The 22,865-nt window shown below is 39.2% G+C and overlaps 2 protein-coding genes across 4 annotated transcripts; both read left to right on the top strand.

Moving 5' to 3' along the window:
* Positions 1-1,703: 1,703 nt before the first annotated feature.
* LOC113092712 (obg-like ATPase 1) lies at positions 1,704-6,727 on the top strand. Its single transcript, XM_026258409.1, has 11 exons — positions 1,704-1,839; positions 2,461-2,561; positions 3,139-3,282; positions 3,367-3,494; positions 4,266-4,441; positions 4,552-4,632; positions 4,728-4,825; positions 5,344-5,484; positions 6,018-6,114; positions 6,206-6,328; positions 6,420-6,727. The coding sequence occupies exons 2-11, from the start codon at positions 2,461-2,463 to the stop codon at positions 6,519-6,521; spliced, it is 1,191 nt and encodes a 396-aa protein (XP_026114194.1). The 5' UTR covers positions 1,704-1,839; the 3' UTR covers positions 6,522-6,727.
* Positions 6,728-7,352: 625 nt separating this feature from the next.
* Positions 7,353-20,968, top strand: LOC113092691 (transcription factor Sp3-like). Of its 3 annotated transcripts, XM_026258399.1 has the most exons (8): positions 7,353-7,645; positions 12,313-12,649; positions 14,822-14,939; positions 16,541-16,638; positions 17,627-18,812; positions 19,082-19,262; positions 19,365-19,561; positions 19,698-20,968. In XM_026258399.1, exons 2-8 carry the CDS (start codon positions 12,362-12,364, stop codon positions 19,973-19,975), a joined length of 2,346 nt encoding a protein of 781 aa, XP_026114184.1. In that variant the 5' UTR covers positions 7,353-7,645; positions 12,313-12,361; the 3' UTR covers positions 19,976-20,968. The 3 variants fall into 3 exon arrangements, with proteins under 3 accessions (XP_026114184.1, XP_026114185.1, XP_026114186.1); XM_026258400.1 differs by lacking the exons at positions 7,353-7,645; positions 12,313-12,649; positions 14,822-14,939 and adding an exon at positions 15,346-16,239; XM_026258401.1 differs by lacking the exons at positions 7,353-7,645; positions 12,313-12,649; positions 14,822-14,939 and adding an exon at positions 15,346-16,278.
* The last annotated feature ends 1,897 nt before the right edge of the window (positions 20,969-22,865 follow it).

Below are 22,865 nucleotides of genomic sequence, written 5' to 3'. Positions count from 1 at the left end.
TGATGAATCTGCTGAGCTTTTGCCAAAATGTTCTGGTGTGTGGGCAATACCAAAATAGGTGCAAAACTGTTTCGGGATGGTCTTCACAAAAAGAACAGTTTGCATTGATGTCCCTTTTAAATTTAATCATGTAATGATTAGCAGGGTAATATCTATGAATTATTCTGAAAGATACTTCTTTCACCTTGTTTACTAATAAATATCTGTGAGGAATCATCAAAACCTTTTTCCAGTCAATGTCATTTACAAAACGATTCCAATAAAAATTAACATTTGTAATAGAAACAATCTCTTTCTGAAATAATGCACGAATGTTCTTATTATTATGTGGAAGATGGGAAAAACAGATTCTTTCAACTGGTGAGTCAGCCACATCAGGGAGGGACACGGAAGTAGGTGAAAGTCTGCTAGTATACTTAAAAAGGCATTATTGTGCCTGATGGAATGGCGTCAAATACGATTGCGAATTATTTTGGCGTAACAGGAATGTTATATGTTGATAGAAATTCTCTATAGGAGAAAAGTCGCCCTTCTGCATTAAATAACTGGTCCACCAGCAGAATCTGATTACGTACCCAACTCTCAAAATAAAAAGACTTGTTCTTATATAAAATATCTCTGTTATTCTAAATTAAATACCTGTGGGGTGAGAAATTATGCTTGTAAATAAGAGACCAAGCTAAAAGGACCTGCTTATGAAAAGTGGCCAGTTTTACAGGAAGTTTTTCTACATTGTAGTTACAATTCAAAATAAAGTCCAGACCACTTAGAGAATATATAATGGGGAATAAAATTCCAAATCGAAACTGGGTTTTTAAGAAAATGCTTAGCCCAATTAATCTTAAATGTATTATTTAGAGTATTGAAGTCCAAAAAATTTAGCCCACCAGATTCATATTTATTCATAACAACACTTTTTTTGATATAGTGGATACGATTTTTCCAGATGAAGTCAAAAAGCATTTTATCAATGTCTTTACAGATTTTACTGTCCAAATGTAAAGAGAGAGCTGCGTATGTAAGACGTGATATCCCTTCAGCCTTGGTAAGCAACACTCTGCCTTTTAAAGATAAGTCCCTTTGCAACCACTGGTTCAGTTTTTTCCTGAGTTTTTTTAATGATTGGAGAAAAATTTAACTGAGATCTAATTTTCTGATCTTTAGAGATAATAATACCCACGTTACTTCTTTCTTGATCGGAATGTTGCAAATAGTTTGTATATGACAGTCTTTTAAAGGCAGCAGCTCACATTTATTAATATTTAGGCATAAACCAGAGGCCTCTGAAAACTGGTTAATTACTCGAATGATGACAGGTATCTGACTTGCATTTTTTTTAAAGATTGTGGTATTGTCAGCAAGCTGACTAATGATGATATCCCTACCCGCAATAGAGATTCCTTGTATAGCACTATTACATACATAAATTGTGAGAATCTGTGTACAAAGTAGAAATAAATAAGGGGAAATTGGGCATCCCTGACGAATGCCCCTTTCCAGATTAAATTTAGGGGAAGTTCCATTTTTTCAGTTTTATAGAGCTATTGCCATTAGCATATAAGGTTTTAATTGCTTTGCTGAAAAAGTCTCCAAAACCAAATTTCTCTAAAGATAGAAAAATAAATTGATGTTCACTTCTTTGGTTTCTCACTCTCCTTATGCCTGCCTTTACCCTAACGTCATTACGTCGTAACTCGTTTCGACCAATCACAGTGTGAGGATTCAGGGCTCTTCCGGTATACCCATTCTTTCCGTTTCATCGGCCGAAGTGTGGAGCAACGTGTTCATTTGAGCACAACGAAATTCCCCATCTGCTGACAGAAATAGTGTGATATCAAGGTGATATAAGCATATGTTTTTTCTTATTTATGTATACATCGCTTAAAAGTGCTATTTGTATTGAAATGGACTGTTTTATTGCATATTGGCCCCTTCATATGACCGGCATGCTAACCAGCTAAACACTAATGAATTGGGACTGGAGGTATTGATGCTTTGGATGCACATGTGGGCCTAGCGAGTAATGAAGCAGCTCTACCTCTAATACCCCGGCTGTCATTTGGCAGTTGTGCAGAGATTTATAAACAGTGATATGATACACGTATGCCTTTGCCTTCTCTTACTTGTCAGGGAGGGGCATATATTTAGCCTCTTGCAGTGAATAAGGCTGGTCAGTTTACACTCAATGCGGGGGCTATTTTGGGAACCTAATGCCATTGGTTTCACTGTCGTGAAGTGGCAGCTAGTTGCTGCAGTTAGCCAGGCGAAAAAGTTACATGTGCCTGGCTTCTACCGAATCTTAATTATGCTAAATATATTCCATTGGTAATATTGCAAGAGAGTACTGACAGCATTTAACCATGGCTCCTAAAAAGGTGTGGTAGTTGCATGACTGGTTATTTCGCTTGAATAAGTATGAAATGCATTGAAGTGAAAGTAGGTATTATTGTTTTTTCTCAGATGCCTCCGAAGAAGGGAGGAGATGGACCAAAACAACCCCCCCTGATTGGACGTTTCGGGACTTCCTTGAAAATTGGGATCGTTGGGTTACCAAATGTAGGGTATGTGTCAGTCCCAGCTGGCATTCTGGCTGTATGCATGTGCGCTGGGTCAATTGGTTTGAAGTCGGCAGAGAAATAGTGTCAGAATGATTTGCCTAAAAACTGTGTGAATGCTTGACCTAGTTGCATTTAATTTGTGCTTAATAGAAACCGATCCTGCTGTATTGTGTGAAATTATTATAAGGATGATGACTCATCATCGTGTTTTTGAATGGCTGTGAAGTCATGTTATGTCCAAATTTTACCACCTTCCATGCTATATAGTATGCACTTTCACCAAAGAGTATGCATAACATTCATAGTATTCACAAATCGTAAGTTGGTAAAAAATGCAACCAATTCTGGTAGGCCATGTGACAGTGACAACATTATGGCAGTAATATGTCAGAATTTTATTCATACTATATGGAACATACTTTTTATTATACAGAGGTGAAGTAAGGTACAAACCAAGTATCTAGTTTGCAATGTAGCTTGAGTCTCTGTATATATAGCAAGTATTATTTATTATGTATTACAAAATGTCAGTGATCCATGTTCTCATCAATTATCTCAATTCATTTGTTTGTGCTTTCAGAAAGTCAACGTTCTTCAATGTTCTGACAAAGAGTCAGGCAGCGGCTGAGAATTTTCCCTTTTGCACCATTGACCCAAATGAGAGCCGTGTGCCCATTCCAGATGAGCGCTACGACTTCCTCTGCCAGTACCATAAACCAGCCAGGTACTTCACAATACAGTTATCAGCAGCTTTGAATTCTAGTCATCAGTTACATGATCTTAATTTCTCTTATCTATTTCACTCCAGCAAGGTTCCAGCGTTTCTGAACGTGGTGGATATTGCTGGGTTGGTGAAAGGTGCTCACGCAGGCCAGGGTCTGGGTAACGCCTTCCTCTCCCACATCAGTGCCTGTGATTCCATCTTTCACATGACACGTAAGGAGAACCATTTCTGCAAATGTTTATTTTATTTTTAGATTTTATGAACTTTTTCAGATCTGCTATATGTAAAATGTATCTGCTAATTAGCATGTAGTTGGAAAGAGGAATGAGATGATAAAAAAATCCTCATGAAATTTTCAAAAAGCCATGAAAACTTCTACAGCAAATATAAAATGACATCGTGACATGCATCTTCTTTAAATCTTGGATTTAAATCATGCCTGAGAAATCTGATGTTTTGTTCCATATGTTTTAGGGATGAACAATTAATAAAAAAATATATATTTTTTTACAATTATGGATGCCACAATTACATAATCATTCAAAGCAGCAATTAATTGTTCAAAGTCCACTTATGTTATTATGCATGCTTAAGATGCTTTTCTTCTTTCTGCATGTTATCTTAAGGGTTTTCATTGTTTTAGTTTTAGTATAACTTCATTATACCATTTATTTTTGTACCTTTTTATTTAAAAAAGAAACCAATCCAATGCATAGCTGACATTTGAGGCTTGATACTATAGAAAAGCAATAAAAGTTTTTCAGTTAGTGTCTCAGCTTATTTATTTTCATATAAAAATGACATGCAGTTGCTTCCAGCAAAGGTGTAAACATCATTCATTTAATTGTAATTAATAATCACAATTAAAATTTCAAAGGAATAATCGACAACTGTGATTTTTGTAATAAACGTGCAGCCCTAATATGTTTGTATTTCATATAAAATAACCCTGATAATATGTATATGCAACCGTTTGTGTGTAGGAGCTTTTGAGGATGAAGATATTATCCATGTTGAGGGCTGTGTTGACCCAGTGAGGGATATTGAGATCATCCATGAAGAGCTGAGGATGAAGGATGAAGAGATGATTGGGCCAATCATTGATAAGCTTGAGAAAACCGCTGTCAGGGGAGGAGACAAAAAACTCAAACCTGAATATGTAAGTGAACTATATCCCAGAATGCATCTGACCACTGCATAATTAAAACATTCTTCCTACTTTGTAAATTTACAGAAAGCACTTACATTTTTTGTTTTCTCTGCTTGCAGGACATCATGTGTAAAATAAAGTCCTGGGTTGTTGATGAAAAGAAACATGTTCGTTTTTATCATGAATGGAATGACAAAGAGGTTGAAATCTTTTTTCTTAGCATTTTTAGTCTGTTTCTTTCATCAGATTGAGGTTTTGATTATACACAGTTTTTTTATTTATTATTATTCTCCAGATTGAGGTCTTGAATAAGTATCTGTTCCTGACGTCCAAGCCGATGATCTACTTGGTAAACCTCTCAGAGAAAGATTACATCAAGAAAAAGAATAAATGGTGAGATGACATATTAGCTATTCATCTGCTGTTAGTGAGTCCAAGTGCTTATACTTGAAGCGATAATTCACCCATTAATTACTCACCCTCATGTCATCCAAACTTGTATGACTTTTATTCTTTTGTGGAACACAGAATATATTTTTAAGGACTAAATTTTTTTTCTAAATGTACATTTATGATTCCTATTGACTTCCAGTGTATGAACAAAAATAGAGTATTCTTCAAAATATCATCTTTCCTGCTCAGCAAAAGAAAGAAAGGCATGAAGGGTAATAAAACATTATAGTGAGTAAATGGTGACAGAGTTTGGGATTGTAAAGAAATCAATTCTCGGGTATCATCACTTCAGTAATCATGTAAAGCAGTATGGTAGGTGTAATGGAGAAAAGCTTCACTCTAAATAACTGTGTGTATAGTCAAAATTGATGGGTGCATGTGTTTGTTTTGTGTGGTTTTCTGCCTTCAGGAAATCTGAGTTTAGGACTGCTGATGTAAGTCTTTTTTTTGTTTTGTAGGTTGGTGAAGATCAAGGAGTGGGTTGACACTCATGATGCAGGTGCGCTGGTCATCCCCTTCAGTGGGGGATTTGAGAGCAAGTATCAGGAAATGACTGATGAAGAGAAACAGAAATATTGTGAGGAGAACAAAACACAGAGGTCAGGGTTTGCTCTCGTCTTTCCTCTTTGCTGTATTTAAAAGATTAGTTCATCCAAAAAATGAAAATTTGCCAGCCAAGATGTAGTTGAGTTTGTTTCTACATTGGATCAGATTTGGAGAAAGGGGAAACTACATCAGTTTTTTTTTTGCCAGTGTATTCTCTGCAGTGAATGGGTGCCATCAGAATGAGAGTTCAAACAGCTGATAGAAGCAAGTAATCAACTTGACTCCACTCCTTCAATTAACGTAAATGAATCAGTGAAAGCTTGTGTGGATTGCTGTTATCAGATGCTTTTATCAGCTGTTTGGACTTTGACGGCACCCATTCACTGCAGTGGCTCCATTGGTGAGCAAGTGATGTAATGCTACCTTTCTCCTTAATCTGTTCTGATGGAGAATGAATAAACTCAGGTACATCTCGGATACATTTACATTTAATCATTGAACAGACACTTTTATCCAAAGCAACTTGCATAAAAATAATAAAGTAGGTAGAAATTTTCACATTGTGAATTTTTTCATGCTTTTTTAGTATTCTGACTAAGATCATCAAGTGTGGGTATGCAGCCCTGCAGCTTGAGTACTTCTTCACAGCAGGACCTGACGAAGTCCGTGCATGGACCATCAGGGTGAGCAAAGCACATTTTCAGAATTGCATTTAATACCGATATATTCTGTTGCACCTCTAAAATATTATGCATGTGTTTGAACACCTTATAGAAAGGGACCAAGGCCCCTCAAGCAGCTGGAAAGATCCACACAGACTTTGAGAAAGGCTTCATCATGGCTGAAGTCATGAAGTTTGTAGACTTTAAGGAGGAAGGCAGTGAAAACGCAGCTAAAGTAAGATCTTAATGTTGTGCTTGATGACATAAAATAGCGTGGCTTGTTAAAGGTTGAATATTGAAATGATAATGCTGTCAAATACTTGCAGGCTGCAGGAAAATACAGACAACAGGGGCGGAACTACATTGTGGAAGATGGTGACATCATCTTCTTCAAATTCAACACACCTAATCAGCCCAAAAAGAAGTGAAGCCAGTTGGATGGACAGTACTGTCTATGTCACATGCTCAGTCTCTACATTAATGGCTTTGGAACATTTAAAACACAATCGCACCTTAGTGGTGTATTAAGTGATTTTTTTATTTTATTATTTTGGCTGATGGCTGAAATAAATGTAATGACTGGTCTGCATGTCACTCAGCAGTTTATTCTAATAAAACACTTCCTCAGACCAAAGTGTTTTCTGTTGAATATTCTTTTCCAGTTGTCTAACACATTTCTAGATGTTTTAGCTATCGTGTAATCAAACAGTATGGATGATATTTATTATGGAAGCTGTCTATGCAACAGGATAAAATTTTTTTTTAAAGGTAATTGCATATTTCTATCTCCTAATTCAGGGTTTTTGTAAGTAAATATAAGTTAATATTTTTTATATTGAAATATATAAACTTGGCGATCACGGAAAAAAAGTCAGTATTGTGACAAAATGTTGCCATAACTTTATTTTTAATTCAGTAGCAGCAACACAAAAGAATTAATCACAAGAAAGTCTGAATTGTGTTAAAGTCTGAACTGTGACAGTTTTTTTTTTTAAATTAAGAACAGGCTTCAATACTTTCACTGCAGTGAAACAACAATTATATATGTGTAGTTAACCGTTGATTTAAGGTCATTTTTATCCAAAACTAAACAAATAAATTGCACAATCTAACTGAGCATTCAGCATTCAGGAGAAACAAATATTTTGTAGAATTCAATTTTTAGCATTTATTTGCTGTTTGATTTAATTTTTATGATTTGTACTTCATTGCGTCAATTAAGTACCTCCCCTAATACTCGAGAGAGGGCGTGGTTTTATATTTTGATTGACAGACGGATTTTAATCGACCATTTAGGAGCATTGGTCGAAAATGTGCTTTTATATGGTTCCAAAACAAGCAGCATTTGCATTGCTTCCCTCGCAACGCTGAAATAGCTAAACGCTGGCTATAGAAGAGTTGGGCTGACCATCAAGTCACCGATAACACCGGCTTGTTTGTGTGCAACGAGCATTTAACGAAGGAGAGCTTCCCGAATTATGAACAGATGAAAATGGGCTTTCTCAAGAAACATAACCTGCGTTTAAAAGAGGAAACGGTGACGATGGGCTTGGTAAGTTATACCACAAGTGCCCCTGCTTGGCTTTTATGCCTTATTTTGCAATCAAATGCTGAATCAAAGCAAATATGCATGCATCAGAATGCACAAATACATTGCTTTGACAAAGAATTCAAATCAGTTGTCTTGGCAATTTAATGAATCAATAAACGAGCCAACTAATGTCTTTTCGTTTTTGAGAATGCTATTCCAAATATACTATTTGGACGCAGGTTAATGACGTAGGCGGACGAGCGCCAAAACATTGTACAGTGGAGCTTTAGTTCAACAGTGCGGTGCTGCGGGTGTAACGTAGTAATTCTCAACGCTGTACGAAACATTAGACAGCTGGTACTATTATTGTATAAGAACAAACACTAAAGCACTAAATCGTTTTACACAAAATCAAAGACATTGATAGCATGCCTTATTTGTATTATATGGGGCACGGAGCGAGGCTTATTTCGTTTAAAAGCACGGCTTCCCTGTGACCCTGTCAGAGCTAGACTTTGCTGCAGGTGGTGGGATTGCGGTTAAATGTCACGTATAAGAAATATCTGTGAATCTTATACTAAAGCTAAAACTCTTTGGCGCTAAAAGTTTTCTCTTGTTAAGTTTACTTGTTTGGTGGTTTGTTTTTGACATATTCGGTGTCGGTTTGCTTGAAATACTGGTCAATCTACCTTTTTTCTTGACACTTCGGTCAATTTAGGTCCATGAACATTTGCATTTTAGAAAGGCTGTACACATCATTTCCCACAATGGTTTTCATGCAATTGGCCAAAAACCAACATTAAAAAAACAGTAGGGTAAAACACACACACACACACACACACACACACACACACAAAACACTTTTGTTTATTGTAGCTCGTCAAAGTCTATAATTTAAAATTACATGAGAATTTACTAAATTTAAGGCAGACTTCAGAACCATCTAAAAGACCATTCTCTTCATCAATTTGAATTTAAAAGTAAGAAAATGTTTTGGGTTTTTCGTTTACTGAAACTGTTGCAGCACTTAAAAGCGTATAACCTCACAAGTGTTTTTTTAATAAATACTATTTACACTAAATGAAAATGTTAGTAATTTAAAAGCTATAATAACGATTTCTGTCTTTACATGATTCTTTATTGTATTTAATAGCATTAACTTTTGGTGAATTGCATGGAAATGAATGGGGGTCAGTTTGGCCCTTAACAATTTTATGAACACAGAATCAGAATCAGAATCAGAATGAGCTTTATTGCCAGGTATGTTTACACATACGAGGAATTTGTTTTCGTGACAGAAGCTCCGCAGTACAACAGAATGACAGCGACAGAATATAAAACACATAATAAAAGAATAAAAAATACAAATATGTAGACAGTGAATGACAATATACAAATGACAATTGTAGGCAGGTATATTACAAAGTGAAGTTATGTATGTACATATATATTGTGTGCAAAATTTAAGTGTATACTAAGTATGTGTGTTAGATAAATAAAGTGTGTGTGTATATAAATATAAGTGTAGTGTGTTCGCCATTATTGTCAGCTGTTCATAAGATGGATTGCCTGAGGGAAGAAACTGGTCCTGTGTCTGGTCGTTCTAGTGCTCAGTGCTCTGTAGCGTCGACCAGATGGCAACAGTTCAAAGAGGGAGTGTGCAGGATGTGAGGGGTCCAGAGTGATTTTGACAGCCCTTTTTCTCACTCTGGATAAGTACAGTTCTTGAATAGATGGGAGGGTTGTACCGATGATTCGCTCAGCAGTCCGGACTACCCTCTGTAGTCTTCTGAGGTCAGGTTTAGAAGCTGAGCTGAACCAGACAGTTACTGAAGTGCAGAGGATGGATTCAATGATGGTGGAGTAGAACTGTTTCAGCAGCTCCTGTGGCAGGTTTAACTTCCTCAGCTGGCGGAGAAAGTACAACCTCTGCTGGGCCTTTTTTACGATGGAGTCAATGTGTCTGTCTGTAAGCAGACTCGTCACCGTCCTGAATGAGGCCGATGAGTGTGGTGTCATCTGCAAACTTCAGGAGCTTGACAGAGGGGTCCTTAGATGTGCAATCATTAGTGTACAGGGAGAAGAGCAGTGGGGAGAGAACGCAGCCCTGGGGAGCTCCGGTGCTGATTGTACGGGTGCTGGATGTGTATTTTCCCAGCCTCACTAGCTGCTGCCTGTCTGTCAGGAAGCTGTTGATCCACTGACAGACGGAGGTGGGCACGGAGAGCTGATTTAGTTTGGGCAGGAGGAGGTTTGGGATGATCGTGTTGAAGGCCGAGCTGAAGTCCACAAACAGGATCCTCACATAAGTCCCCGGTCTGTCTAGGTGTTGCAGAACATAATGCAGTCCAATGTTTACTGCATCGTCCACAGACCTGTTTGCTCTGTAGGCAAGCTGAAGAGGATCCAGCAAGGGCCCAGTGATGTCCTTCAGGTGGGCCAGCACCAGTTTTTCAAATGACTTCATGACTACAGACGTTAGAGCCACAGGCCTGTAGTCATTTAGTCCTGTAATTTTGGGTTTCTTAGGGATGGGGATGATGGTGGAGCGTTTGAGGCATGAAGGGACTTCGCACAGCTTCAGCGATCTGTTGAAGATCTGTGTGAAGATGTGGGCCAGCTGGTCAGCACAGGATTTCAGACAGGCTAGTGTAACACAATCTGGGCCTGTTGCTTTTTTCCTTTTCTGCTTCCGGAAGACCTGGCGCACCGCATCCTCGCTGATCTGAATTGCAGGTGTGGGGGAGAGGGGGGATGCAGGAGGTGAGAATGGTGAGAGTGCTTGATTGGAGAGGTGTTCAGGATGGGTTGCAGGAGCTGTTAATGGTGTGAACGGTAGTTTGGAGAGGCATTCAGGGCTGGTTGCAGGAGTTGTGAAGGGTGTGAATGGTTTTGTGGGGAGGCGTTCAGGGCAGGTGATGGGTGTTCTTTCAAACCTGCAGTAAAACTCGTTCAGATCGTCTGCCAGTCGTTGATTCTCTACGGTGCTGGGGGGTGGTGTCTTGTAATTGGTGATCTTCTTTAGACTTTTCCACACTGATGCGGAGTCGTTGGAAGTGAACTGAGTCCTTATTTTTTCAGAATAATTCCTCTTTGCCACTTTGATCTCCTTTTCCAATGTGTATTTAGCCTGTTTATACAAGACATTGTCCCCCTTCCTGTAAGCATCTTCTTTGGCCTGACGGAGCTGTCTGAGTTTTGCAGTGAACCACGGTTTGTCATTATTGTAAATTAGTTGAGTCTTTGTAGGAATACACATATCCTCACAGAAACTGATATATGATGTTACAGTCTCTGTGAGTTCATCCAGATCGCTGGTAGCAGCTTCAAAAACACTCCAATCAGTGAGGTCAAAACAAGATTGTAAATCCTGCTCTGCTTCATTAGTCCATCTTTTTACAGTCCTTGATACAGGTTTAGCTGATTTTAGTTTCTGCCTGTAGGACGGTTTAAGATGAACCAGAAGGTGATCAGAACGTCCCAAAGCTGCTCGTGGAACAGAGTGAAATGCGTCCTTTATTGTGGTGTAACAGTGATCCAATATATTACTGTCTCTTGTGGGACATGTAACATGCTGTCTGTATTTTGGCAGTTCACGGGACAGATTGGCTTTATTAAAGTCCCCGAGAATGATTAAAACAGAGTCAGGGTGTTGTTGTTCTGTCTCTGTGATCTGATCAGCGAGTTTCTGTAAAGCTGAGCTCACATGCGCTTGAGGATGGATGTAAACACTGACCAGAATGAACGAGTGAAACTCCCGCGGAGAATAGAACGGCTTGCAGTTAATGAAGAGTGTTTCGAGATTTGAGCAGCACGTCTTCTTTAACACAGTTACATCTGTACACCACCGTTCATTGATGTAAAAGCATGTCCCACCGCCGCGCGATTTCCCAGTGGATTCTGATTCACGATCCGCTCTAAACAGCTGAAATCCCGGCAGATGGAGCGCGCTGTCCGGTATGGTGTCATTCAGCCAGGTTTCCGTGAAACACAGAGCAGCAGAGTGTGTGAAATCCTTATTTGTCCGAGAGAGCAGAAGGAGTTCGTCCGTTTTGTTGGGTAGAGAGCGGAGATTTGCCAGATGGATGCTAGGCAACGGCGTTCGAAATCCGCGCTTCCTGAGTCTGACGAGCGCTCCCGCTCGCTTCCCCCGTCTGCGCGTCCTGAAGCGTTTGATCAGCGCCGCCGCTCCTCCGATAACAACGTTCACTAAAACATCTGAATAATTGAAATACGGAAAAACATCTTGTGGTGCGTTCTGCCGAATGTTCAGCAGTTCTTCCCTGGTGAAACTGATGGCAGGAATATAACTAAAGACAGGACAAACTAACAAAAACACAAAAATATATGCGGAGCTCGTCACGGAGGCAGCCATCCTGTATCGGCACCAGCAGGGGAACAAAGCTATCAAAGTATTTTCCACACCACTTTTTGATATTGAAATATGACCTAAAATATTTGTGCATTAAATTGCAGATAAAGAATGAACTGTCTCTCTTTATTTATTTTATTTTAATTGTATCAAGAGCTTACAAAACATATTTGTAAGGGGTTTGGAGACCATTTTAACTGAAGATCTATTTCATGTACCTCAAGACAAAATAACTTTTTGGCTGAAAGCTATTTTGCCAGTTAACTTTAACGTCAGTGTGAATTGGCTTCTTTCATTATTTTTTCTTTTTCTTTAGGTAAAGCTTTAATTGGAAAAAGGATTACTTGAGCAACAAAAGGATAGAGATGCCTCCGAGGATAGCAAGACGTTGTGCAGTGCCAAGCTGTGGGAAAACACAGTCTTTGCATTGCCTTCCTTGTGATCCTAACATTAGGAAAGAGTGGATGAATTTTATTTTGGATGCCGTTCCAGATCACGTCAATAAGACACTGTTTATTTGTTCGCTTCATTTTACTGCGGATTCATTTTCAAACAAGTCACAGTTTGATGCAGGCTTTTCAGAGAGACTGAAAATTAAAAATGATGCAGTGCCGTCTATATTGGAACCGACAGTAATGTCGCAACACACAAGTGTGAGTAACAATGTTTCTACCATTTGTCACTGTTGCTTTTTGTGTTTGATATGTACAGGTCCTTCTCAAAAAATTAGCATATTGTGATAAAAGTTCATTATTTTCCATAATGTAATGATAAAAATTATACTTCATATATTTTAGATTCATTGCACACCAACTGAAATATTTGAGGTCTTTTATTGTTTTAATACTGATGATTTAGGCATACAGCTCATGAACACCCAAAATTCCTAGCAATTCCTGAGGCTTTTAAAATCTCCCAGCCTGGTTCATTACTCAAAACCGCAATCATGGGTAAGACTGCCGATCTGACTGCTGTCCAGAAGGCCATCATTGACACCCTCAATACGAGAGGCTAAGACACAGAAAGAAATTTCTGAACGAATAGGCTGTTCCCAGAGTGCTGTATCAAGGCACCTCAGTGGGAAGTCTGTGGGAAGGAAAAAGTGTGGCAAAAAACGCTGCACAACGAGAAGAGGTGACTGGACCCTGAGGAAGATTGTGGAGAAGGACCGATTCCAGACCTTGGGGGACCTGCGGAAGCAGTGGACTGAGTCTGGAGTAGAAACATCCAGAGCCACCGTGCACAGGCGTGTGCAGGAAATGGGCTACAGAGAAGCAGCACTGGACTGTTGCTCAGTGGTCCAAAGTACTTTTTTCCGATGAAAGCAAATTTTGCATGTCATTCGGAAATCAAGGTGCCAGAGTCTGGAGGAAGACTGGGGAGAAGGAAATGCCAAAATGCCTGAAGTCCAGTGTCAAGTACCCACAGTCAGTGATGGTCTGGGGTGCCATGTCAGCTGCTGGTGTTGGTCCACTGTGTTTTATCAAGGGCAGGGTCAATGCAGCCAGCTATCAGGAGATTTTTGGAGCACTTCATGCTTCCATCTGCTGAAAAGCTTTATGGAGATGAAGATTTCGTTTTTCAGCACGACCTGGCACCTGCTCACAGTGCCAAAACCACTGGTAAATGGTTTACTGACCATGGTATTACTGTGCTCAATTGGCCTGCCAACTCTCCTGACCTGTACCCCATAGAGAATCTGTGGGATATTGTGAAGAGAAAGTTGAGAGACGCAAGACCCAACACTCTGGATGAGCTTAAGGCTGCTATCGAAGCATCCTGGGCCTCCATAACACCTCAGCAGTGCCACAGGCTGATTGCCTCCATGCCACGCTGCATTGAAGCAGTCATTTCTGCAAAAGGATTCCCGACCAAGTATTTAGTGCATTACTGAACATAATTATTTGAAGGTTGACTTTATTTCGTATTAAAAACACTTTTCTTTTATTGGTCGGATGAAATGTGCTAATTTTTTGAGATAGGAATTTTGGGTTTTTATGAGCTGTATGCCAAAATCATCAGTATTAAAACAATAAAAGACCTGAAATATTTCAGTTGGTGTGGTGCAATGAATCTAAAATATATGAAGTTTAATTTTTATCATTACATTATCGAAAATAATGAACTTTTATCACCATATGCTAAGTTTTTAACAAAAAAAAATGACCTATATTGTTTTGATATATTTGATATCTATAATCAGTGCTGTGAAAAGGTTTCTGCCCCCTTCCTGGTTTTATTTTTTTATTTTATTTTTTGTATGTTTCACACTTTAAAGATTCAGATCATCAAACTAATTTTTATATTATACAAAGATAATGCAAGTAAATAAGAAATGCAGTTTTTCAATGATAATTTTAAGGCAAAAAAGCTGTCCATGTGAAAAATTCATTGTGCCCTCCAGTTAAATCATGAAAGAACCTGTTTAATTTGCATAAACGTTATTTTTAAGTGTGAATGAGAAATGGAAGGACAAGATGAGCATTGCATTACAGTATACAGTATTTGCAATATGATCTATTGTGTACTGCTTTTTTTGGGTGACTATTGTAGTTCACCCATGCATATTACAAAACATTTCCATATAGGGCACATATGCATACTCCAAAAATAGTATTAGTATGGTTGAATGCTGTTGTGAATATTAGCTTGGTCATGTAACTAGTTTGAGACAATGTAAGAGCATGCTGATATGAACTTATTTGATGACCCATGATTGGCTTATTACATTGCTTTAAGGGAAAACCGTGAAAATAAGTTTATTTGTTTTGTTTTATGCTTTTGATATTATAAATGTTAAAATTAATCTATGTCTGTACTGTCAGCCCAAGACAAGTCGTGAAATGGGTTGCCAGACGGAGGAGCCCAACACCAGAGACGGAGAATGCCAAACCATCCAAGACTTAAAGCAGCGTGGCTGGAAAGTAGAACCAAAGATTGAAAGTGTGTTTTATTGTTTTCTACTTCATTAACTTTGTAATTGCTTTTAAATATACTGACATTGATGGTGTTTAATCCTTACTGTGGTGAGTTAGGTAGGTAGATTTGAGATCTGGATGCGACTAGAATACAGAGACTTGTGGTAGCAGTTTGTTTTTTAACATAAATTCCCCAAACTTTTTTTTAATTGGCTAGTATTAATGTTATGTATATTATTTTATTCATAACAATAATTGTAACTTTATGCAGTTCTTTGTGAATTTGTTTGTTTCTGACTAGATACATTATTACTTATTTATAACCCTCTATGGCTCATAACTATGTAATATATAATTACATAGTTATGAGCCATAGAGGGTTTTAAAGTTCATTTATTTATTGTATATTAACTTAAATGTAGAAACTTGATTTAGGTTATTCTGGCTGGACAGGAGACACCCGGTTGAAGAGGTTAAACGACTTTTTACAAAGTAAAACTTTTCTGAGAAAGAACATTTTGAGGACGAATTGTTCAGACTTGGCGATATTATCAAATTGCTCAAAACAGCCATATAAAATGTAATTGTGATGTTAATGAGTACAGGACAAGTGAAAGATGAACTGTATGAGGCGGTAGATTACTATGATGATACAGTTGGCCCCTAAGGACATCCGGAGTCACAGCTGTTTCCTCAAAGCGCTGTTTACTCAGGTGGTTAAACCGACACATAAACTCGGGCACGCGATACTTATCAGGGCTGCACTGTGGATCAAAACGAAACTAGTTAAATTATATACGTAGCAAACATCTTAGTCTAATCTTTCACATTGTGTGAAAAATAAAATATTTCGTGAAACGTTTTAATTTGACTGTACATCAATGTTCTGACACTGTACTGAATGTTTCACAATACGTCTAGTAGTGTGAAGGCCATCGGAGTTGCAACTAACTTCCTGCCATACGTCAACAATTCCAGCTAGACTTCCAAAGACTCTCCGCAGCTGCTGCGAAACGAACAACAAACAGGAAACGCTCTTGCCACGAGATTGACAGACGTCTGGCTTTGACCACTCCGCGTCCAGGGGATCGAATCACGCGGCCAATCACGTCGTAGAAGAAAGGCGGGTCTTCCGTTTACGTAACGCAAATTTCACTGGTAATCTCCGAAGCCCCACCCTTTGTGTTTCCCGCACCGTCAATCAAAAATAAGAAAAAAATCGACCCGAATCTCCGATCACAGCCCGCCTTTGATTAAAACAATCATGTTGGGAGTTTAAATGAACAGATAAACCTCCGATTTTTTACCTTTTCACGCTATGACTGGTACGTAACACTTAGCCCGATCGAAGCACATCACCGCCGGTGAGTTTGGAGAACCATTAGCAAAGCGAGCTAGCTCAGTATTTAATCTTTCTCAGCAGCGACGCTAACCGTTAGCCAGCTAGCTTCACTTTAACAAAGTAAACATTCGAAAAGACTGTTGCTCAGGCAACGCGAAAGTAAAAAGAACCGCCTGATTCGTTTGAATTCCAGGCGGTTTGGCGGCTAATCTCCGCCTTTTCGAGGTGGGAGTTCGTTGAGCGTGAATTTGTTTTGAGTTTTTTCTCTCGCTGTGTCTCCGTAGCCCCAGAACAGTCAGCCAAACAGCAGGAAATGGCTGCCTTGGACGTGGACAGCAGTCAGAGCGACTTTCTGCAGCCGGCCAGCGGCGCTCATGACCAGGTATGGAATCCCCCTGTTGGTTTGTCGCTTCCCCGGCGCTGTCTTGCGGGGTGTTGTGGTGTTTTGGTGAAGTTCACACGTTTTAAAAATAGGGGAAAAGTCGAACACTTCCTGTGAGCCTTCGCTTTGTACGGCCACCCACTTTCTTACCCTTTTAAACCCGCCCATTGTGGGTCGGACAGACTCGCCACCGTCGCCTTGCCCGCTTTACCTGCGGTGATCCCGGGTCACCCCCACGATAGGGGAGGACCCCTCCGCCGGGGAAAGCCTCCACCCCTGCCGAGGCTGTCACATATCCTCCACAGCTCCACCATTCCCCCTGGAGCGGTCGCGTGCACAGACCTGTTAAACAGAAGCTCTCAGTAACATTTTGTCATTTTGCTCTTGGCTTTTGAAATGATATAGATCTGGCGGATGCACCGCCGTTGAAAGAAGTTAATGTTCGCTATTAAAAAGACAACTAAACTAAAGTCCTGAATAACACATCTCTTAAGATTAAAGTAGACATGAAATTAAAATTCTGTTTTTAAAATTCGTGTTCTAGATCCCATTGTTTAACAATTTAAAACGTGCATATTTTTAATTTTATAAATTTCAAGTTTATTGTTTTGTAAAAGTTTAATGCTTTGACCTAGTACTGTACTAATCAAGTTATCATATCTGAATACTCTGGTGAAAGCAACATACTTCTCTGTGGTGTCCCATTTAGGACTTCCCCAAAACCCACCCCTGCAAGCTCTCTTTCATCTGCTTCTCTTTTTGTTGTTGTTGTTGTTGTTGTGCAACACCCAACTAAAAAACGATGGATAAGTCCCTGTCCTTTTAATTTTTTTCTATTCCGATAATATATTACACTCAGATGTATTATACAATATGGAAGAAAAGATCTATTGCTACTACTGTTTCATCTTGTGAGTTTAAGTCCTGTTTAACATGCTATAATATATAACAAACAAATATAATAATTAGTAATATCTCCACCTCACAGCAGACCACAGACCTCACGGCCATCCAGTTGACTGGCTCCTCTGATCGCTGGGAGGTTCTCACGTCTGTGGGCTCAGTGAAAGACGAGCCAGCAGTAGTGCAGGTACCCAGCGGAGGACTTCTGGGCAGCAACGGGCAGTATGTGGTGCCACTACAGACTATGGCAGGGCAGACCCAGCCCGTTTTTGTAACTGCGGGGGTAGATGGCACTGGTGCCAATGGGGTGCAGTATCAGGTCATCCCTCAGCTGCAGGGGACAGATGGGGCATCACTAAGCTATGCTGCACCCACTGCAGATGGAAGCACGCTGGGTACTGACATTACTATCCTTCCGGATGGGACGCAGGGCATTGCTACAGCAACCAATGCTAATGACCTCCAGGGCCTACTGAGTCAAAGTGGGCACATGCAGCAGATTCCCACCATCTCACTGGCTGGCTCGGGGTTTGGCGCACAGGGCCAGGTTGTTGCTAATGTAGGGCTGCCGGGCAACATCACGCTAGTGCCGATAAATAGCTTGAGTAACGTGGATCTTGAGTCTTTGGGGTTGGCTGGTGCTCAGACCATAGCTACAAGCATTACTGCGGATGGCCAGCTCATCATGACTGGTCCCACCACCTCAACAAGCGAAAACCAGGGAGACAGCAAATGCACAGAGTCACTTAATGCCAACGACGATAACGCTAATGCCTTTGTGCCAACCACCACTTCTTCTACGACGACGTCGCTCCCTGAGACGATAGACGGGACTGGCATTCTCACTCAAGCCACTGCTGTATCAGCCGGGCAGCAGGATCCATCTTACATCCAGCAGAACCACACGGCTGGTGGTGAACCGATGGTGCAGCTCTTAACAGCGCAGACGGCGGATGGAGCGGCACAGACACTACAAAGCGTGCAGCTGTTGAATGCTGGTACGTTTCTGATCCAAGCCCAAACCGTCTCTCCCACCGGCCAGATCCAGTGGCAGACCTTCCAAGTTCAAGGGGTTCAGAACCTGCAGAATCTACAGCTGCCGGCTGCTAGTGGGGTCTCATCCCCTCAAATTACCCTTGCCCCTGTGCAGACCCTTTCTCTCGGGCAAACTGGCACCACGGGCGCAGTGGGACAGATCCCGAACCTTCAGACAGTCACAGTCAATTCTGTTGGCCAGTACCAGCAAGACCAGAACGCAGAAAGCCACTCAGGTATGCAGAAACATTCTTTATATTTACAAAGATACTTCATAGAAATAGAAATGTAATACTTGAATGTTGTTATAAATATTTATTCTTCTCTTAAAAGAAAAAACAACTTTTTGTGAGTGCAACTGTTTTTATGAAACTTCTTTATATAGTTAATGACTTAAAGTCATGGGAATTCATTGGTTGAAAGTGTATGTAACTGTTTTATTTTGGGAACTTTCTTGATGGTCTTTAAATAGGTTTTGATGATTCTCCCGTTTCTGTTTGTTCAGATATTCAAATTAAAGAGGAGCCGGAGTCAGATGACTGGCCAAATTCCACCCTGAACACCAGTGATTTGTCACATCTGCGTGTGCGGTTGGTTGAGGAGGATAAGGAGGGGACAGGCCTGGAGGGAAAGAGACTACGTAGAGTAGCCTGCACTTGCCCCAACTGCAAAGAGGCTGGAGGAAGGTAATGCATATGTTGATGCAGAGGGACAAATCCTGTTCTAACAGCTGAATAATACCTTTTTTTTTTTTTTTTTTTTTTTGTGACACACTTGTATAATTTCAGAGGTTCAAGTATGGGAAAGAAGAAACAACACATTTGTCATATCCCAGGGTGCGGTAAAGTATATGGGAAGACATCTCACCTCCGAGCTCACCTGCGCTGGCATTCAGGAGAAAGACCCTTCATTTGCTCGTGGAGTTACTGTGGAAAGAGATTCACCCGCAGCGACGAACTCCAGCGTCACCGCAGAACACACACGGGTACGGGCACACTGGAAGAAGTACATCATATTTCATTTGGACCGATTATACATGACTATCTAACACTGTCAAATTAGTTTGCTTCTCTAGTTCCAGTAGTTGTATATTGATTTGTTGTTTTCCACTTATTTTTCAGGAGAGAAGAAGTTTGTGTGCCCAGAGTGCTCAAAACGTTTCATGCGCAGCGACCATTTGGCCAAACACATTAAAACTCACCAGAACAAAAAAGGGCTAAACTCCAACACTGGGGCAAGTCAAACTGATGCTGCTGCCTCCTCGGACACCATCATCACAGGGGGTGGTGCCACTCTCATCCTCACCAATCTACAGCAGGCTGGCACCCAGGACCTTCTTTCAAACTCCGACCTCCCGCTCCAGTTGGTCACCGTGTCTGCCAGCGAGGTCATGGAGTGACCAAAATCATGCCCACTTTCAAGCTCGTCTGCTTTTCACTATCAATTTTTATATATATATATATATATATATATATATGATAAAAAAAATTATATATATATTATAAATATATATATTTTAAGTGACTTATCCATTTATGTTCAATAGCAGTCTTTTGTACAAACAAGGCAAAAAAATGACATTAAATGTGTTTCCAGTTTCTACTGAGAGAGACATGCATGCACGCACACGTGTATGCATCTACATGCTCATATGAACTCGCGCTCATACACAAGTACATACACGGAAATGCCTTATTTTGTATCATAATCTGTAGTATAATATGCTGGAGTTGCATGTGTTTTTACTTTAGCTCATATATGTGTTCAGGGGACGATCATTAGAGCGTGTGATTGTGTAATGGAGGTTATGGTACATGGAAAGCCAGGATGTGTGTGCGTGAGAGTGTTCTGTGAGAATGAGAGCAGGAGAAGGACACAGTCTGCTGTGAGGGAGACTTACTCATGATCTGTCCAATTTTATCCTCCTTCCTCTCGGCTGGCCTTTGTCCAAATGTGTCTTCACTCTTGCTTCAATTTTTATTTGGTGTCATGTTAGTGGTCTTTGTGCTTTCGGTCACATGTCCTCTGGATCTTGTCCAAGGATCTTCTGATTTCATTGTTCTGCTACCCACATGCAACTCAACAAGACATCAGGTGGCAGAGTAAAACAATCGTGTAATAAACAGTTTTTCTTGTATCGTTGCTCTTATTGCTCTCCAGATTATCCCTGTAACATTCATAATGTATCTTCCTTTTTTTTTCTTCAGCCCCAAGCTGTTTATAGCCACAATTTATGTAGTCTAATACTGATTCTGTTGTATCAAAGACTCCTCATTTTGATTACCTTTTAAATGTGTACAATTTGATGTTACTTTTGTACAACTTTTTTTTTTCTTTTTCAATTGCAACACAATTAAAGTCGGAAACCTTCCTATGACTTCATAACTAAAAATTTGTTTCTAAATGCTTTAAAATTCTGGTGTTGGTATGTATGTATGTATGAACTGAATGAGAAAATTAATACCTCAAAATATTGGCTATTTCAAATAGCATACTGCCATACAACTATTCCCATTGATTATAGTGTGTATACTGTGCACAGTATGTGGATGACAGAATGCCTGGATGCCTTACTTTGCAGAACTTCAATGCACACTGTGCTGGGTATATTCATTGTTGCCCACAATTCAATGTGTTCAGCCTAATCTTAACATTTAAAGTTTAAAAAAGTCCTACATTTCTACATGGCTGGACACATTTTTATGAAATCGAAGATGAAATGCAAAATAATTGTTTATATTTCTGAGATACCTTGACACCGTTCACTGAATTAAACATTGATGAAGCATACAGCTGATTGAAGCATTTGTCATAACACAGTAGGCTGTATACAGTATATACTGTGTGGTATTCTGTAATACAGCTAGGCTGTTTGGAATGGAATTCTACTAGCTTACTATATGCTGGATACAGCAGGCATTATGGGACAATATGGTTTGCTTTGTTGTCATCATTCTGTTGCATGTTTCAGTCAGCAAACCAGTTATCTTTATGGAAATAAAATTATATATTTTGTGTAAAATATAGTATCTTTTCATTTGAATAAAATTAAAGGATTAACATACATTTGATAATACAATTTTGCTATTACATCAGGATGTAGTGTAGTTGTGCGCAGTGTTTTCTGTTGTATTGTGCACATTTTGGAAAATGTAAGCAAGTTTACATCCTGTGCACTCTATACATACTTTATACTTAAGGAGTAGTGAGAACTGGTAAAATAGAATGGAATTAGTAAAATTCCACATATCCCCCATTCATTAACCCTATAAAGCCTTTTGTGTCATATTTGATATGCAAATTTCGAAGACCTCTAAATGGAAAAACCTGTTGTACACAATCTTCTGTATGCCTTTTGTAGACCAATTGAAAGTTTATACTTTTTGCAAATGAAAATTCTAAAATAGTCTTTCAGGTTGTGGTAGACATGCCTTTTTTGCTGTGAAATTTTTACTAATTTTTGTGAATGTTAAGTAACTTACATTGTTAGTAATATTTCATGATGAATACTTTTTGGACAGCAATTTGACTATCCATTGATATATATATATATATATATATATATATATATTATATATATATATATATATATCAATAAAAAATCATGGTAAAATGTGACTGTCATATACATCATCACTGTTAATTTTTACTGTATTGAATTGTATTATATGTTTTGCCCCACAAATAAAAACTACAGAGCTTTGATTATAAAACTAAGTATCGAAATATTATCTTACTGTTACACTATCATTAGGAAAATACTTGGTGAAAATAGATATTTATATTTTATGGCAGTAATCTGCTATAGGCTATAGTTATAAGGAGAGTGTTAATTTACATTACAAGCTATCAAAATATTCTTTCTGGCTATATAAAAATTTGGCAACTGCATTCATCTAGCTATTTTTGTTTATCGTGGGCCTCTGAATAAAACTGACGTGTTTTATTCCTCCTCGATTGTGAGCTTCTATATCATGTTTAGCAAAATGCATATAGAGACGATTTTTTAAAGATTTTTTCCACATTTGTTTAGATAAATGATTCTATTAAATGAAATCTTTCATGTGTCAGGCTTCACATGGTTAAGACTGAATATCTTTTATGATGTTATGAAGATGTTGGATTATATGGTTTACTGCCACCTATTGACTGAACGTTTCATTGTTCATTTAAAAACCACTATGGCCATAAACCTTGGCATCAATAGAGGACAGTGTCCTTCTCTTAAAGATGTGAGTTTGAGGGTCACAGTCTGCGGTAGTTTTTAGTGGCCATTATTTCAATTTCTC

Source organism: Carassius auratus, chromosome 6 (assembly GCF_003368295.1).
Source record: "Carassius auratus strain Wakin chromosome 6, ASM336829v1, whole genome shotgun sequence".
Lineage (NCBI taxonomy): Eukaryota > Metazoa > Chordata > Actinopteri > Cypriniformes > Cyprinidae > Carassius > Carassius auratus.
Note: the sequence above shows the minus strand (reverse complement) of the source record. Positions and strands in the feature narration are given on the sequence as shown.

Coding starts and splice junctions, on each gene's coding strand:
- LOC113092712 (XM_026258409.1), top strand. CDS start 2,461: ATGCCTCCGAAGAAGGGAGGAGATGGACCAAAACAACCCCCCCTGATT. Junction 4,633..4,727: donor ATGAATGGAATGACAAAGAG/GTTGAAATCTTT, acceptor ATTATTCTCCAG/ATTGAGGTCTTGAATAAGTA. Junction 6,115..6,205: donor TCCGTGCATGGACCATCAGG/GTGAGCAAAGCA, acceptor AACACCTTATAG/AAAGGGACCAAGGCCCCTCA.
- LOC113092691 (XM_026258399.1), top strand. CDS start 12,362: ATGCCTCCGAGGATAGCAAGACGTTGTGCAGTGCCAAGCTGTGGGAAA. Junction 12,650..14,821: donor TAATGTCGCAACACACAAGT/GTGAGTAACAAT, acceptor CTGTACTGTCAG/CCCAAGACAAGTCGTGAAAT. Junction 18,813..19,081: donor GAACGCAGAAAGCCACTCAG/GTATGCAGAAAC, acceptor CTGTTTGTTCAG/ATATTCAAATTAAAGAGGAG.